Genomic DNA, 18,408 nt, shown 5'->3' with positions numbered 1-18,408 from the left:
ACATTTACTATAAATTATTCTCAATCATTTCACTTGTCAATTTTTTTTCTTTACATTTTAATCATCATTCATGTTTCTGATCCAGAACAAAACAAATTTGTCAGCTGCAGATGTGATAATTTTCAGCTTATTTGATACTGTACAACACATTATTCAAATTAAGTAATAATAACTTAAGTCCCAAAACCAAACTTTGTGGAACATCACAAGTTACTTTTCTAAAATTTGTCACAGTTTTGAATCTAATTTTTGTGTTTGGTGCATGTGATGGGATCCTCACAAAACTGTAGCTGAGAAGGGGGGGATGTCATTCCTGTTATTCCTGTTTGTCTTGTGACATGTTAAACAGATGTGTCTCCCCCTGACCGCGGGAGTTATCCAGCGAGCTAACTAGCGTGAGTTAATCACAGCTAGTTTGGAGGCTGCACAGCCACTTTGGAACATTAGCTGTGATGTTATTGTGCATGCAGCCTGTGGCAAGTCTGGCGACTTGGAGATTAATAAAAAAGTAATGACTGAGATTCCTGAGTCTTGACTTGTAGCTCACCTGTAAATCTCGTCTTTTTAAAATATTCCCTGACATCTGGTTGTCCAGCTGCTTTGGCCATGCTGATTTGCAGTGATGTGCTCTGCACTGCATGCTTGAGTGCTCAGTGCACTGTTTATTATTTCTTTAATTCAACATGCATGCTGCTTTCTAATGATGAATGAATTATAGAAAAATTATAAGTAATATTTCCAACATTTACTGTACAAAGTGAAGAGATGGAAAGGGTTTAACATAAACACTTACGATTTAATTTCACTGTGTGTATGTGTGCAGCTACTGTCTACTTTTTAAATTTAATATGAAAGCCCATAGTTACAATTATCTGTAAATATGAAGTAATATCACTGCATCTCTGGCGTTTATAACAAATCAAATCGTTTAAAAATCGGATGTAAATTGAGCAAGCTGTGGTTATTTAAACAGTATACCTGCTCCATAATTTTCAGCATCATCCGTGAGCCAGCTGCTTAGCGATGTCACCCCTCATTGGCTCGCAGCTCTTTCTGTGTGTGGAGCGACATCTGCTGTCCAGTTTTGATACGCGCTGCGCCAAGGTGGGTTGGCGGTGTGATGACGTGATGACGTGATCGTCTGGAGTCTTTTAAAAGCTTCGGAGGCAACCAGCGCACACAGTGAAGAAGCAAGGAAGCTAGAAGAAGTGTCTCTCCCGTTGTGTGGTCAAGGAAGCAGGTATGAAGAACTTTAAAGTAAATTTGTAATTTGGCTAACAGGCTATTGCTCACCTTTTTTTTTTAGCAAAAGTTTTTTTCCTCTTTTAAGGGATCGCAGCTTCAATTAATGAAAATGTTGAAAAGTTTTTAGTTAACTTGTGATAAAGTAAAGAATTTTTAGAAATTAAGACATGAGACAGTGTGGTTTGTAGCCCTTGAAAGGCTGAGTCTGTGAACAATGTTAACTGCCAGTAATTTATTGAATCCACTAGCCCCGGTTCCTCAATTAGGGCACACTGCTGCAGACCCAGGGCAAATGTATGGAAAAAAAATCTTTCTTTAAACGCTCCATGTTCCTTGTGAGCACCATTCTACGTGCTTTTATGTAAAAAACAAATGTGGACCTTCAAGATTGGTATATGAGGACTCCTGCACTACCCTGCTTCATCTCGTCCTTGTGCCAAGGACAAAGATGGGCCACAAATGTGAGACAAAAAGAAGGAAATGTGCAGAAGTGAGCATAATGACATGAAATTTAAAAAAAAAAAAAAAAAAAATCTCTGTTTTTGTGTGTTCAGGAACGCAAACATGCTCTTTCGTGGATGGAATTCTTTAAAAGGTAAAGACTTAGTAATACTTGTATTTACAACCTATTTTCAAAATCCTGTTTTCTTAAAATCATGTCATGTTGTATTACATTTTGTTTTCATGCCTTTTTATCTTGTTTTCTCTGTGTTGCCATTATTTTGTTCTCAGTCCTTTTTTATTGAATTAACAAAGGATACAAATCTAAAAGCACATATAAATACTTTGTTTTTTTCTTGCAAAACATAAGAATAAGGATGCAGAAATAAAAGCAATGCAAGGTACACTTGCACGACTTTTAGCCACGATCAGAGGTTTTCTGGGTTTCCCTGGTTTTCTGGGGCCAAATAAGTTCCACGTTTATATAATTCACATGGTTTGCTGAATGTGAGACTTATTTGACACCCCCCCCCCCCCCTCCAAAAAAAAAAGAAAAAGAAAAAACAGGACACGCAAATGGCAGAGACATAGTGTGTCCTGCCAAACAAACAGTGCACCCCCCTCTTAATGTTATGGACATTTTTAGATCAGATGATGAAAAACACGTTACAGATGCGGGTCTTTTAATCAACCCACGTGAATTATATAAACGTGGAATAAACTATCCTGTCTTTACTGTAAGTAAATGAGCTTCGGGCATATTTTTCGGCATTACATTTTGAATTTCGAATCCGAACTTCAAAAGCTTCAACAGACTGCACTGGAAGAAATCCAAGCTTTCATATAACATCTTTTCATTATCGAAAAGTACTTTGCCGTAGAAAACAGTTCGGCGTCTTATAGTTTCCGTTTTAGCGGAGCGGACGTGCTCCAGCGACCAGGTGATGCAGATCTCGGCAGGCATGCATAATTAGGCACAACACCAGCACCGGTACGACGTGGTTGCGCGCGCAATTATGCACGTCATATACGGGGGCTTCCCCAACCCCGGGTCATTTTCGGATTTGCTGAGGTACAGACAACATGCTGAATGCCGGAGACACCATCATTGCGGAGAAGAGAAGAAGCCTGTACCTGCAGCTGCTCTAAGCTGAAGAGCAGCAGAAAAGGCGCTGCCAAGGGCCCCGAGCTGAAGCGGGCCCCAACGGACGGCTGACATCAGTCAATTTCAATGACAAATTAAAGACGCTACACTTGATGCTGCAACAACAGTGGGTCGAAAATCTTCCGCACGGGGCCCTTTTCCGAGTACTCGCCGGTGGCCACGACTGGAACGCATTCTCCCGCATTCTCCCGACGCGTTCATAAGGAGTTCACGGACAGTTGGCGCATAGTTCAGGGCCGGTTCGCGATATTTTGTCGTGACCAAAATTTTGAACATTTCAAAATTTTCGTCCCGACATTGCACGCAGTCCCGACGGGTTTACGCACACTTAACGCCACTTTACGAGTGGTTTGCGACCGTTTGCGACTCGATTCGTGGCAATGCGTGTCACAGAATCGTGCAAGTGTAACCTGGCTTAAACCTGGCTTAAGTTTTCAGTAATATATATATATATAAAGAGAGAGAGAGAGAGAGAGAGAGAGAGAGAGAGAGGTTCAGAGAGACCTCTGAACTCTGAAAATTGCTGTTAAAAGAAGGAGGGATCCAGTCTGAATACTCTTCTATCACTATGACTGTCACGGCACTGGTGAGATTTCTTTTTTTCCTATTCCTTTTCTGAATGCGATTCACAGATTTTTACAAAATCTGAAAATAAAAAGCAATGCAATGTGACAACTTCTCAAAAAAACATCTCAAATGATTTCTAATTTTCTAATTGTGTTTCTAATTGTGTCCTGTCCTATTTCCACTTTTCAGGTTCCCATTTTGTCTTTATTTAGTTTTTTTAATGTCTTGTAACTACTTTTGAATGTTGATAAACATGTACTACTGATTTCTCACGTCTTTTCAGTGTCGCCATCCTGTCCTGATATTTGTGGTTGTCGTCTGCGGCCTGAGCGGGCCATTTCATTACGGGTATAACATATCGGCGATGAATTCCCCCTCCAAAGTAAGTACTTCACAAGATCACAAGAAAACCAAATACATTTATTCTTCTCTATTTTTCTCCTCCAAATGCTTTTCTGTTATTTGCAGTTTTTTTAACGATTTTTTTTATCCTGATTGGAAAAAAAAGCTAATTTGAATTTTTTTATATACACAAAATCTAAGGTCATATTTTTCTTTATTAAGTTCATCTGTCAGACATAATTTGCAGAGCGTTGTTTGACACGGTGAAATTGTAAGTGTAGTTACAAGTGAAACGCCAGTAGATGGCAGTACGACCCAAGCGTTCTTCTAACCCCGTGTCCTTCACGGGCCGTCTTTAAAACTCCGTCTGCCCGCGAGGTTCCGCTGAAACGAATCTTACATCATTTCTCCCATGTGCACAGGTATGAGGTAAAATCGCGGCGCAAGGGTTTATTTCTGTATTTGTTTTTAGTATTGTGGCTCAGTCCCAAACATGGTCTTTGGGTTTTCACTTTATTTCAGAAGAAATTGTTTTATGTACGGTGGGTTTTTTTATGCTTTCGTTGTTAAAAAAAAAAAAACGGATCCGTGTCATCTTAATATTTTTTTTTAATAAATGCAGTCGTATATGAGCAAGAGTTAAACCCCTGTCTGTGTCACCATCATTGCAGTTCATCAAGGCCCTGATAAATGACACACTGCTGGAGAGATACAACACCACCCTGGACAATTTCCAAGTCTCCCTCATGTGGTCCATTACTGTGTCTCTGTTCAGCCTGGGAGGGGCAGTGGGGTCAGCGGCAGCTGGTTTCCTGCTTTCAATTGTGGGCAGGTGAGTATTTATGAAATTAACATCCTTGAAATACGTCCATGTGTATTCTAATGCAGACTTTTTTGTTGTTTGACAGGAAGAAATGCATGTTGTTGAACGCCATTTTGGTCATGGCTGCCGCCGTCCTGATGCTCACCAGCAAGTATGCCAGGTCTTTCGAGATGATCATGATCGGACGCTTTCTTTACGGCATGAATGCAGGTAAACCTCTGGAAGTTTGTTAAAATTCTTTTGTTGCGTCTGATCTCCCATGCCTCTGTTTCCACATAAAAATCATTCCTGGACTGCCATGTCGGCTCTTTCAGCGATCAGTCTTGCGGCTCACACTATGTATATGACTGAGTGTGCTCCAAAACACCTGAAGGGAGCCGTGGGTCAGACCATCATCAACTTCACGTGCCTCGGGAGACTCTGCGGTATGCTGCTGGGGCTCAGGTGAGTGAAAAACACCACTGAGTGAGTTCAGGCGGTGTTACATGCTCATGTAGCAGCTGCCATGTGAACAAACTTCTACTCTTTATCATTAATTCTCTTTCCCGGTGTTTGTCTTGCAGTGAGTTACTCGGTAACGAAGATTACTGGAATGTGCTGCTCGGCTTCATTATCATCACCGCCTTCTTGCTGCTCGTCAGTCTGGCATTTCTGCCCGAGTCCCCCAGCTTCTTGCTGCTTAACAGAGGAGACCGACTGGAGTGCGAGAGAGGTGCGAGTGTGTTAATGAATAACTTCTCCTTCTTCATTCTAAACTGTTGCTGAATTGTATTGACCTTCCTCGCCTCAGCTCTCAAGAAGCTGTGGGGAGACGGAGACCACAGCGGTGCGATGGAGGAGATGCTGCAGGAGAAAGCCGCCTTGGAGACTGCTGACACCGTCTCCGTGTGTGGACTGATCCGGGACAAAAGGGTCCGCTGGCAGCTCATCACCCTGATTGTCACCTTCGTCTCGCTGCCGCTCTCTGGTGTCATTGCTGTAAGTTATTAGGGACCGAGCCTGGAGGGCATGGTGGCCCGGAGGGCAAGGTCTCTATTGTTCTTCGTCTGTTTGTCGAAGTCCAGGAAGTCCTGCAATTTTCCTTTTAAAGTAAAATTTTGCTCTAAATCACTCCACGAAAAAAAATATCTCTCCCGAGACCGTTTGTCTTACAGACATAAGAGTCACGCGACATGAAAGAGGACAAATTTCTCTAAAAAAGTTATGAACAACTTTGTCAAAAGTCTAAAGGTGTGGATTTTATTAGCGTTCAAATTTGGAAGTCTGAAATCCTGCCTTGCTCCGGCCCTCATCCGTTATAATCGGAAAAATAGACAAAAAGTTGCCTTTTTTCAGCACCTCAAACAACCTTCGAGTATGGCTAAACCGTGACTCCTATTAACAAACCGAGCGCACGTAAAACCTCACCAGGTTCTCCCGAACAAGATGTTGTAACATTAGTGGGGAAAATATCATGTTATATGTACGTTTCGTTTTCACAGGTATGAAAAGGTGTGCGCTCTGCATTTTTTTTTTTTTTTTTTGCTGTCAGTTATTGTAGGTGAGGACCCAGAGTGACTAATGCTGGTGGATTGGTGACACGCCTCTGAGTGTCGGTCAGGACACAAACCACGACAGGGCTTCTGGAGTCACTTCTTCTTTATTGTCAGAAGAAGCGAAGTATTGCAAGCAGACATTTCTTCTTAGTTAACAGAGCCAGTGGGAGTGGGGATATCTACTCATGTGAAGTACTGTGCTGTGTTGTGTTGTGTTGTGGTCCTACAACAAGAAATTAATTATCATTTACAATTTAATTAATTTGATTCTTTTAATGCTCTTTTTAAATCGTTTTCTTATTATCTCACACATGCACATAAATTATTTTCTGTATTCTCTTTATTTGCAGTTGTGGAGCACTTGCTTCATTGTGTCATTTGCTCTTGTCTAGGTGTACTTCTACTCCTTCGAAGTGTTCCGTGCAGCAGGACTCGAGGAAAACCTGTTCCCCTATCTTGCCTTGGGAATGGGCGCTGTTGAGTTTGTGTCCTCTCTCCTCGCGGTAAGTCCCATTGCACTGATATCCACTCATGAATTGAAATTTTTTTTGCTTAACTTGCACTATTTTAAACTGATAATTGTGTTTTAATGTTGCAGTTCCCCCTGTTTGTGCGCAAAGGCACCAGGTTCCTGTTGATGATGGGCTACGGCATCATGGCTGGAACCCTGGTTTGCCTCACCATTAGTCTGGCTCTGCAGGTGAGTCGTCATAAACTCAGCCACCATTCGATGCATATCTCATTGCAGAATACGCGACAACTGATGAATCTCAATTTCCTGTGTTTACCTCAGTCGTACACCACTTGGATGCCGTATGTCAGCATGGCCCTCATCTTCATCTTCATCGCCGGCTGTGCGATGGGACCGGGTACGTGACTCTTGTCAGATTTACATCTTCGCTGTCTCAGGCATGTTTGGTTCCAGCTGTAGCTGTATGTTTCACACCACTGCTCGACTGTGTGTTTTTCATCCCCAGCCGCGGCGACCCCTCCTCTTCCAACGCAGATCTTCCCCCACGCCTTCAAGTCGGCTGCCCTCAGCCTCGGATCTGGCATCGCCTGGACCATCTTGTTCACCATCAGCATGAGCTTCTCTTTCATGGTGGTAAGTGCACTTATGTCCAGTGTGTTTTTAACAGTTTATTGAAATAATATGACCAAAGTCAGACAGACTTCTTCACTTGTGTTTTCCATCTGCTTCATTTTCAGGAGGGGATGCGTCAGTATTGCTTCCTCATCTTCCTGGTCTTCTGCGTCGGCTGCGGGCTGTTTGTGACGTTCAAATTTCCCGACATCAAGAACCATGGCGTGCATCAGGTCGCTGTGGCCTGCGAGATGAGAAACGGGGCCGCAGCGCCTGCGGTTGCCCCAGAAAATGACACCAAGAAAAGCAATGGGCAGGTTGAAAGTGAGGAGCAGGATGAAAATGATGAAATGGACACTGTAATGTAATGTGTCATTTCAGCCACTCTCACTAGAAAAGTGAGCTTTCTTAATTTTCTTGTGTTTGATTTGATTGTTTGAAAAATACAGAATGAAGTTCAATAACGGAAAATGTGTTTATTCTGAACTAATCATACTTTATTAGTCCCCTTTATAAAGTACTTTAGATTGTGTATTAACCCATCCTACTTAGTGCAGGGGCAGAGCCACATAACAGCATTGGAGGGACCTGATGGACGTCAAGGATTAGTTTAAAGGAACCCACCTGTCCACAGAGTAGACCCAACCTCAGGGCTTCTGATCCCAAATCCCCCTCTCATAGTTTGTACTTGTTTGTTGTTTATGCTCTGGACAAAAAAAATCAATAAAATGAATGAAAAGACAGACTTAAGACTTTGTTGCTTTTTTTCTGAAGGTCTCACACATATATTACTGGTGTGTGAATGTGTGTGTGAATGGGTGAATGTGTTAATGCAGTGTAAAGCGCTTTGGGCTCTGTCAATGCAGTGTAAAAGCGCTATATAAGTGTAGACCATTTACCATTTACCATATTAGTCACACAAACTCTGAATCGACTGGCACTATAGTTTTGAACAAGAAAGTTTTCCAAGTGAAAAAATGAAAAAAAAAAAAATCTTCTTGCCCAAGAAACGTGATTCCAATAAAAAACAGCGGACCTGAGAAGCAGCTGGTAGGAAAAATAGAAACACTGCATCTGAACCAGCATTTCCATCTGCTCACTTCTTTTTTTTTAAACATGTTTTTATTAAATTTTTGTTATTTCAACAGAACATACAAAAAACAGACAAAACAGCAAAAACAAAAAAAAAAAAAAAAAAAAAAACATGCACACACAGCGAGGCACCTCATTTCTAATAATCTAATGAAATAACAGTAATGACATTAGAAACTATAATGGAAGGCAGTTGCTCATTTAGAACAGAAAAACCAATCAAAGGAAATCAGCAGTCATCCATCCAGCCATCAACAGATATGCTATTTTTCTCAAGAAATTTATAGAAAAGAGTCCATATTTCCTGAAACTTGTCAAGTCTTTGCTGTGTAGCTTGTTTTCTCCAAAGCAAGATAGAAAGTCAATCCCTTCACCCGCTGTGAAGCTGTACGGTCTCTGATGACAAAGCCATACCTTTTGGCCTCTAGTAAATATATATTGAGCGAAGATTTCACTTTTTTAGAAACCACAAATTCTTTTGGATAAATATTCAACAGACACATTTTAGGAATTTTCCTGCCTATAATTTCACTCACAAGATTTAACACTTTTCCCCAGAAGGATAAAACATGCTCACACTCCCACATACAATGAAAAAGTGTGCCTTTCTGATCCCCACATTTCACACAGAAATCGGGTATGCAGGGGTTAAATCGGTGTAGTTTAAAAGGTGTAATGTATAACCTGCTCAACCATTTAAATTGTAACAATTTTTAATTTGTATTAATAGATTGGGTCTGAGCTAATAAGCAAGCTTATGACCATTCTTCCTCCGTTACTCCTTCAGATAAATCCTGTCTCCATGCTTGAAGAGATTGAGTAGATGATTCTTTGGATTTACTTACAAAGATCCGATTCAGAATTGAAACCTGGGCTTTCGAGTGTAACCCCCTCAAAGCACAGTCTTCAAGAGTAGTTAAAGTTGGGAGTGTCAGATTGTTTTTCTGCCTGGAAAGAATGAAACTTCTAAACTGCAAGTATTTAAAAAAATGTTTTATAGGAATATTATATTTTGCTTTCAACGGTTCAAAAGACATAAGAGTTTCGTTTTCATCATATAAGTCTGACATCTTTGCGATGCCCTGGGCGGCCCAAATTTTAAATCCCAAGTCTGCTCTGCCGGGAACAAAATCATTGCCATCGATTGAGGAGAACTGGGAAAGTTCAGCAACCTCTCCCAAACATGCGAGGGAAGTATGCCAAACTGACAACGCGTTTCTGAGAAATGGATTTTTAGTGTTTTTAAGAAGTTTGCGTTTATTAGCCGAATACATATAAAGGTTTGGAGGAATATTTAGGAGTTGTGTTTCCATTAGAAGCCAAGCTGGCGGATGATTCCTGTCAAAATAGAACATTGAGGCTCGTATTTGAGCCGCCCAGTAGTACCACTGAAGATTTGGCAGATGCAAACCCCCTCTATCATATGGTAAATGTAACAAGGAGAACCGAATCCTAGGACGCTTATTGTTCCATATGAAATCGGAGAACAGTTTATTAAGTGTTTTTAAAAAAATGAACCTGGAGGAGCAAAAGGAATAGTTTGAAAAAGATATAAAAATTTTGGTAGAATTGATATTTTTATTATATTTATTCGGCCAATCAATGAAATGGGTAAGTTGTTCCATCTGTTTATCGATAACTTAACTTTATCTATTAAAATGTTATTAGAGATAATGTCATCAACTGTTGAGGGAATTGTGACGCCGAGGTATGTAAAATTGGTTGACACCGTAAAAGGATTGTGAATGGGAGGGTTTATTTGTTCTTTCTTATTCATAAACAGTATTACAGATTTTGATTAGTTTATTTTATAACCTGAAATTTCACTAAAGTCCTGTATCAATTCTAGTAGGGAAACTACATCGGAAGGAAAACTACATCGCTTACTTTTATTTTATAAATAATAATCAATTTAGCTATGTTTCCAAGGCAACCTAAATTCAGTCACGCCGCACGGTGCCTCATACTTATCTTTATTAAGCCAGATTGTGTCTTGAAGGGAAATGTACTTTATTTTGCGTGTTTTCAGCGCCTGACAAACGCCCAGCTGGCCGAAACGTTGCACCGGCAAAACACGCGATTTAAGTTTCACTTTCATTTTCTTCATATTTGCTCTCGTTGTTTCAGTTTTGGCCTTATACCAGCGTTTTCCTCGTGATTTTTCTGATAATTCGGCCGAGTTCAATATGGCAAATAATGAGGAATGGACCGTGTTTCACCGTTAAAAGCGCGTGTGTGGTTTTTTTTACGCTCAGCTGGAGCGCGGTGTGACTCTCGGGGCGCAGGGCAGGTTCGGCTTGTTCACGTCCCCCACAGCGTTTTTTCAGCCAGGCTGGGCCAGGCAGACATCCACACTAAAATATATCAAAGTGAATTTTGCATGTGTAGACCCAGCTCCCAGACCCAACTTTGAAATGCATAGATTAACAGCGACATTTTTTTTCGTGCGCGAAAACACTCTCAAGATAACGCAGCACGTTATCGCCGTGAACGGCCCAGCTACAATTTTAATATATAGTTGCTGGTCAGCAACACGGTCAGCACAAGAACATCTCATACTGTTAGGCCTGGTACCTGTGTGTGTGTGTGTGTGTGTGTGTGTGTGTGTGTGTGTGTGTGTGTGTGTGTGTGTGTGTGTGTGTGTGTATGTGTGAGCGCGCGCCCCACCCCTCTCCCTTTTTTTCTCAGCACCCCCGCCCCTGTTGAAAATAAGTTCCCTCGGCTATGTATAGACACAAAAAGAGAAATAAAAGCTCTTCATACTAAATGATAAAACAACAATGTATATGCTTTGTTTTCTCTAAATAATCTGCAATAGCGTAGATAAACAGCTGGTGGAGCTGAAATAAATGACATGAAAATATACAGAATAGTAAAACTACTACTACTCCGTGATAACGGAGATGTATACAGGGGGTGCGAGTCGATGGTATTCTATAAAACTTGCCCGTTTTGTTGTTTTTATGAAAAGGGTTTGTCACTGACAGCACACTCCATTACATGGGACTTTTTATTCCTGTATAAATCCAAATAAAGCCTAATTCCGCTCGAAAATAACCACGAAACACCCGAAAACTTTGTTTGGAATTAAGTTTGAATCCGAATAGATTTGTGGGTTTATTTTCCTTTGGAAGCGGAATTATATTGTAACGTTCTGCACTCTGCGAAGCACCAGACGTCTCCGGGTCGTTCCACACGGCTCTTATAATGTACTTAGGCAAAACAATCAACAACGGCACAGGGCAACTGTTGCGGCCGTAACCCAAGCCAATCTCTCAAAACTCTCCAACTTTTTCCAACAGTCCCTGAACGTAACACCAACAGCCTCGCTTCAGCCACCTATCTAATCCTAGAGTGCCACCTTCAGGAACAATGGTGCAACAGCACTTTTAACTGACTAATGTTGACTCAAGAGTCATTACAATATGTAAACTAAACATGTAAAGCGTCAAAGTTAATCGAGAAAGATAGAGAGAAAAACGTTGTTTACTTCTGGGAGACACCAGTATGTCACGGCCGCCCCGTCCAATCAGAACGCTTCACTGACCCCAGCACGAGAGAAGATTTAATCCTTCATTTTTCCAATTTAACCTCGAAGCTCACAAATATAATTCTGAATTGCTTAATTCAGCATAAACTAATTCCAGATTAAAAACACCCTGTATCCACACTCAATGACACATAGCGGATCGCTGCCCTTCCTCCCAACTTTCTGCAGACAACATAATTACATCGCGCAACAAAGTATTGTCATAGTATTGTGTGTAAAGCGCTGGTCAATTTATGAACCCCGGACATTTACTTGAATTTAAAAAACCCGCCCGGACGCCCCGGACAGGACGTAAAAAGTGGACATGTCCGGGTAAAAGAGGCCGCTTGGTCAACCCTAATTTTCCAGACCTTTTACATTTCTAATTGAGAACCCCTGATCTGCAGCTTCCGGCTCCATAAAACTGAAAATTGCCAGCATGTTGGTGTGTTGACGAGGCAATGAAAGTGTAGCATTTCTGTTGTGTTCAAATATCCAGTGACAGTTCATTGGTCTTAAAACGCATTTAATCACCTGGCAACAAATAACTTACCGTAACCAGATATGTGTGAGTTGTATTTCAAGGTAATTCACTTAAAAGGAAATTCAATCTCTTTATAAAAAACAAATTTTAAAAAAAATCCAAAAAATTTAATGTGGGGTTCAGTGTTTTGATGTTAGTGTTCATGGATACATTCCCTTTTGAGAGTAGTGTCATTTTGTGAATCACAAATTATGTGTGTTTTAACACTATTTGAAAGGCTACACAAAAACAAAGGCTACTGCTGAATTACCATCATCACGATCATGCCTCAAGCCCTGTCCTCTGAGTTTCTGTCTTATGAGCTTCTTGCTCACATGCAAGTGTAAACTTACTTGACAGACCAGCCGGGTCTCTGTTGGGCTCCTCTGAATCACCACACTGTCTGACTTTGTTGTTTTTGTTCTTATCAGACTTTGTGAGCTGTTTACCAGACAAAACTGCCTCTGGCCGAATTGTTATTGAAAATTACCACCTGATTACAGTTATTGAACTTACTACTTACTTACATATACTTCAAATAGTAGCTACATTACTTCATAACATATTGGGAAAAAGAGTTGTGATCACAATAACCTGTTGGTTCCAACAGTTCCCCTCTGTTGGACCTTGGGTTTCTGATAGTATTCTACACCAAGAGGCCATCCCAACAGACCCATCACCTGCTGATGATACTTTATTTGGCATTTCTGTTCTTAGCTTTTCCCTCTTCTCTGTTCTTGTATGAAATAAATGCTGTATATAATAAAAAAAAAAACCTGAAATAAAAATTCAATAAACCAAATCAATCTTCACGACAATTCTGTTGTTTACGGAGTCAAATAGAAAAGAAACACCTCTAGTTAACATGGGTAACTTTTCAAACAGTGACACAAAGCTATATCTCTAGATCTCAAAAAACTGATGGATATTGTGGATACATTAAATGTTTCTTTTATGAGCCAAAACTCATCATCAGCAACCATCAGTTGAAGGAAATTATCTGTGGAGATATTAAAAGTCTTAACTTGAGCTTAGAGGCAACATAGCTCCAAAATGACATGTCATATAGCTTACCTTTAATGGTAAAATGAAAAAAAAAATCATGACTTGATAGAATCATATATTTAATCCTATAACACATGAACTAGTTTCACCTAAAGGCCTAAAAAAAGTCTGTCCAATAACGGTCAAGCAGGATGCAATGTTTTGTATTTGCCATGTGGTGGCACTGATGACCAACTGAGTCAAAGTTAAAAAAAAGAAAAAAAAAAAAGTGCAGGTCATGAGAGTTTAGTGGAGCTTGAGAATGGGTGGAAATAAGACTGTCTTCACTTGCATGCAAAAAATGGCTTGTTTTTCTGTTCAAGTTTTGTTTCTATTGATCCTGATTATTGTCTCATCAGAATGCAGCCGTGAGTATATCTCAGAAAGATTTATTTCATGTTTTGTGTCTTGATGTAACAGCTTATACTGCTCTTCTTTAATTCTTTGCTTTGAACTTGCTTCCACAGATATCCAAACTGTGACTGCATGTGAAGCTGGTACTCTCTGTAGATTTAATTCACAAGGAATTGATGTAGGAAGCAGAGTCAAGGTGACAAAGTACACCTCAGACAAAAAAAAAAAAAAAAACCAAAAAAAAAAAACAATGGTCATGTTTGAGTGGCTCTAACAGGATCAACCAGCTAAACGATTATCATGGGAGCCTGATGGAAATGGACTGATGTGTTTTCATCTGAAAAACGTACAAAAATCTGAGGAAGGGAGGTACACCTGTGAAATGTGGCGAGGGTGGGATCATGTTCGGGTGAGAAACATGACTCTGAAAGTAAAAGGTAAGGTGCTGGAGAGATTAAAATGCTGATATTTTTAATGATAAGCTCACTGAATTTTAAGACTTTTCATCTTCTTTCAGATTGCGAAAGCCTTCCTGCAGTGAAAGCAAAGACAGACTCATCCATCAGGCTGCAGTGCTCTGTGGACATCAGCCCGGAGAAGCAAAGACCACAAAATGTCTCCTGAGCAAAGCTGAAGGGATTTCACCATGAAACTGATGACTCTCAGAGGGTTGGAACAGAAAACACAACATTGATAACCCAGACTGTGAGTCACAGTGACAGTGGCTGGTACTGGTGTAAGTATGTTCTTGGAAAAACTAAGCGTTGCGGTGAGGTCCATCTAAAGGTTCAAGGTAAAATGTACCTTTGTAAAATGTTACATTTGGTTTTGTCACTGACAGCAAACATAACATCTCTCTATTTCCTGAGGAGGCAGACGACACATCTGAAGCAACAACAGCCACTCCAAACACCCCAACACAGGGGTTTGCTTTATCTGTTTGCTTTATCTGTATGATGTGATTAATAAAACTACACAGAACTGTGTTCTAACAGCTGAGATGTAATTCTAGGATCACACTCTCACATATCACATTGCAGTGGTGGTTTCTATCTCTTTTGGGTTAGTGACCGCTCTTTTACTGCAAACAACAAAGGAGGAAAGTTACAGCACAGTGTCAGACTGCAGGTTTGATCAGACTCTTCCCCTCTTTCAGTCCTTATGTAAATCTACTGAAGTGACACTACACAGTTTTTCTTTTTTATGGATAATTATCAGCAGTTCATTTGGTCACATTCACAGGGTAAGTGCCAGTTTACAAGGAAAAATCTCAAAGTAAAGTAAGTGAGCTATAATAGCTAAGACTAAATCAAAAGTTAAAATGATCACTGGGTTCAGTTACAAATAAACTGAAACACTTTACGTATGTTGAATATTATGACCATAACTCAAGTTTCTGGTTCAATCACAGAAATGGAGGATGTGTATCAGACTTTATTTGTTTCAGATCAATCGTACGTGCCCATCGTTGCTCCATGTTACCTTCCTGATCAAAACACCTGCTTGTTTAAACCTTCAGTGACAAGTTTTTTTTTTTTTTGGTCGAAATATCTCAGATCTTACACACTAAAATATGAACAGGAAGATTTTTCTCTTAAATTTCAACAACTTCATGTTTAATCTGGATCATCATTGCATTGACTCCATTTATATAACTGACAACATGTCACTTTTGATTCTTGCATTATTTTATTATATCATCTGTATTTTAAGAATGATGTGTTTGTCTTGTATTTTTTTAAATGGAATATTGTTAATGTCAGTCAACAAATATATCTTCCTGTTACAAGAGGGTGTGCAGTTTCAAACAGAGTGTAGGAGCTTAAATGCAGTTTGAGTTTATCCATGTGACACTGTGATTTCATATTGAAATGTTTGTTTGTGTTTGAGATACAAAGGAACTCTTTTTGCAGATGCTTACGTACAGTTCATGGTGTAGTTCATTACATTTGAAAATATGTGTAGAAGTAAGTTGAGGCTAAAAATCCATATATAAGGTTTGTTTGATATTGTGGAGTAAACTGAGGTTTTCTTGTAAGTTTGCATATTTAATTACATGCATGTATGTTGTAAACTGCAAGTGGAATATTGTAATATTAATAATAAGCTATTGATAATGTAGGAAACAGCAGAGGAAGGCAACGTAATCATTTGAATGGATGTACCAAAGCATTCGCAACATCAACATGCTATTGTCGTTGGATTAGTCCTGCCTGGACCCGGATCAGAACCCGAACCCCGGATGTGAGGTTCTGAACACAGATGATCAACTAGCAAGGCTTCGAAATAAAGAAAAAAAAAAGCCATCCATTCCAAAACCCATTATAATCTAAAGAAAAACAAAACCCTTCCTCAAGAATAAACTGAAGAAATTCCCCAAATCAATAAAGTCAATCAGCGGCCCTCGTGCTGTCCCAGACAAACCACTAACCAACCCTGATGAGCAGCTCCTCAAAGCCTGGCTGGGTTTAAAGTGTTCTCCTGAACTTCTTTCCAAAAATGTCAATTTCTTTGGTTAAAAAGGAACACTTCATATCAGAACCTGGATTTCATGCATACTTGTCTCTCCCAGGGAGCCTTTCATTCTGTGCTGCACGTGAGGCAGACAGTCAGCAGAGGGCGATGTTTCACAAAGATTAACTCCTAACTTTTTTCCTTGAAATGTATGCAGTGGATCACAGAATATCTTTAATGCACTCTGGAGCCTGCTGGTACTTCATAATGTTTTGTTTATTGTTTTAAAGCAATCATGTCACCAAAGGTTCAAAGGTTAGAGTCCCTAATTTACCTGAACTGTCGAAGTTCACCTTCAGGCCCACAATCCTTCAGTCACAACGGAGAGCGTCCTGATCCAGAGAACTGTCCTTCGTCTCCTTTTGCCTTCTTCCTCACCCTCAGCCCATTAAGAATAGCTGTTATATTTGTGATCTTTATATTTGAATCTGGGGAGGCTCCACAAAACTTTTTCCTCTTGATCAGATTTTGCTTACGACTCTCTTTTTTAGATTCTTAGACTTGTAATGATAAAGTGGTACCAATAGAAGGAATTTGCCTTTTTTTCAGTGTTTGTTAGTAGATTTGATGTGTGCACAATGATCATTATTTTATATCCTCTTGTAGAACTCTAACCAAAAAAAGAAAGCTTGATTTGAAGATGACAGTTTACCTCTGTTTAGCCCTCTGCATGACCTTTGACCCTCAGTTGCACCCCTAGTTCACAGGCACTGCGAATACAGCAGCCGACTTACTTATAGTTACTTCAAATATCCATCGATGTGAGTGTGGTTTGTCCACTGAATGCCAGACAGGACAATATATCGCACTCCTGCCATGCACCTCGAGAGAATGAAACTCATCCAGACTGAGCACCCTCATTACATCTCGGACACACGGAGGTGAAAGCTGCCGATTACGAAAGATTCCGACGGAGAAAAAAGAGACAAGACATTGTGATGGCACTTAGTACAACTGCAACTGCTACACCTGCACCTCACACACCTGAGGAGGCTACACAGGTGCCAGATGTGGATCAAGCTCCTCAACAGAACGACATTGTGGAGAATGAGCAGTGTGTCTGCTGTAAACTTATGAATGGTGAAATTAAGTCCACGTGTGCTGAGATGAACCGCTTGTTTTGTTTTGTTTTTCTTGATTATATGTGACCAACTTCTGTTTCTCTGTAAATAAAATTGAGGGCTAACAGTCTTCCTCTGCTTAATTCTAAAATTTATCCTTAACATTTCATAATGTCCAGGACAGGTAAATCTCCTCACCTGTTACTTGCTCATATGGTGACAAAAACCAGCCCTCTACTTAATAAGTTGATAAGACTATGCTGAAAATAAATACTGTAGTTCAGTAGCTATTTATGAAACTTCACTTTAATGGGAAATCCTCTGAGACTGCGACATTTACCCATGCAATAGTGTCAGACCATTTCATGTTTCAAAGTCTTTTCTGTTTATTACCAAACTTTGGTAACACTTTACTTGAAGCATCCCTATATAACACATTTTAAGTACATTGTAGCACTGTATAACTATCGTTGTAAACACTCAAAATGATCATAATGCTGTATAACATCAGGATCTAACACTAATCCTAATCCTATGCTGTATAGTGGGTTATAAAGCATTGTGATCATTTATGAGTGTTTATAACTACTTATAATGTGTTATACCAGGTGCTTCAAGTAAAATGTTACCAAATTTTTTTGGTTACAAATGATCTTTCCTTCAAAAATTTGTCTTTTCTTTAGTGGAACTGTCACTGCTTGATGATAGATCCAGGATAGAGATATTTTTCTTCGTGTTACACAAGAAAAAAAAAAGAACTTCATCAATGTGGCTCAGTCACCACAGTCTTGTATGACTGTTGGCATAAAAGTGACCTAAGAAAGACTCATTTAAATGGAAATCTTTTATTACTCCACAAATTACAGGTCTGACAGAGGTCACAGTGGGGTTCGTACTTCATTGGCACAGACTGAATTTGTGCTCAGGTCAAAGATCGAGCTCATTAAAGGAGTGAAAAAAGATGAGGGGGAAGAGATAACTGGTACCAAAATAAAAAAAAACCACGCCATTAATTACATGATCCCAATTTACATGGTACTTTGCATGTATTTACTCTGCTTGGGCATTGTCTTCACCTGTGCTCAGTCT

The 18,408-nt window shown here is 39.9% G+C and overlaps 1 protein-coding gene across 1 annotated transcript; it reads left to right on the top strand.

Moving 5' to 3' along the window:
- Nucleotides 1-1,023: 1,023 nt before the first annotated feature.
- LOC115383446 (solute carrier family 2, facilitated glucose transporter member 5-like) lies at nucleotides 1,024-7,908 on the top strand. Its single transcript, XM_030085627.1, has 13 exons — nucleotides 1,024-1,104; nucleotides 3,702-3,800; nucleotides 4,139-4,189; nucleotides 4,432-4,592; nucleotides 4,669-4,793; nucleotides 4,898-5,027; nucleotides 5,147-5,295; nucleotides 5,374-5,561; nucleotides 6,511-6,621; nucleotides 6,717-6,818; nucleotides 6,912-6,987; nucleotides 7,096-7,223; nucleotides 7,328-7,908. Exons 1-13 carry the CDS (start codon nucleotides 1,024-1,026, stop codon nucleotides 7,568-7,570), a joined length of 1,644 nt encoding a protein of 547 aa, XP_029941487.1. The 3' UTR covers nucleotides 7,571-7,908.
- The last annotated feature ends 10,500 nt before the right edge of the window (nucleotides 7,909-18,408 follow it).

The sequence above is a fragment of the Salarias fasciatus genome, assembly GCF_902148845.1.
Source record: "Salarias fasciatus chromosome 7 unlocalized genomic scaffold, fSalaFa1.1 super_scaffold_4, whole genome shotgun sequence".
NCBI lineage: Eukaryota > Metazoa > Chordata > Actinopteri > Blenniiformes > Blenniidae > Salarias > Salarias fasciatus.
The sequence above is the reverse complement of the archived record's forward strand: the minus strand, read 5'-3'. Positions and strand labels throughout refer to the sequence as shown.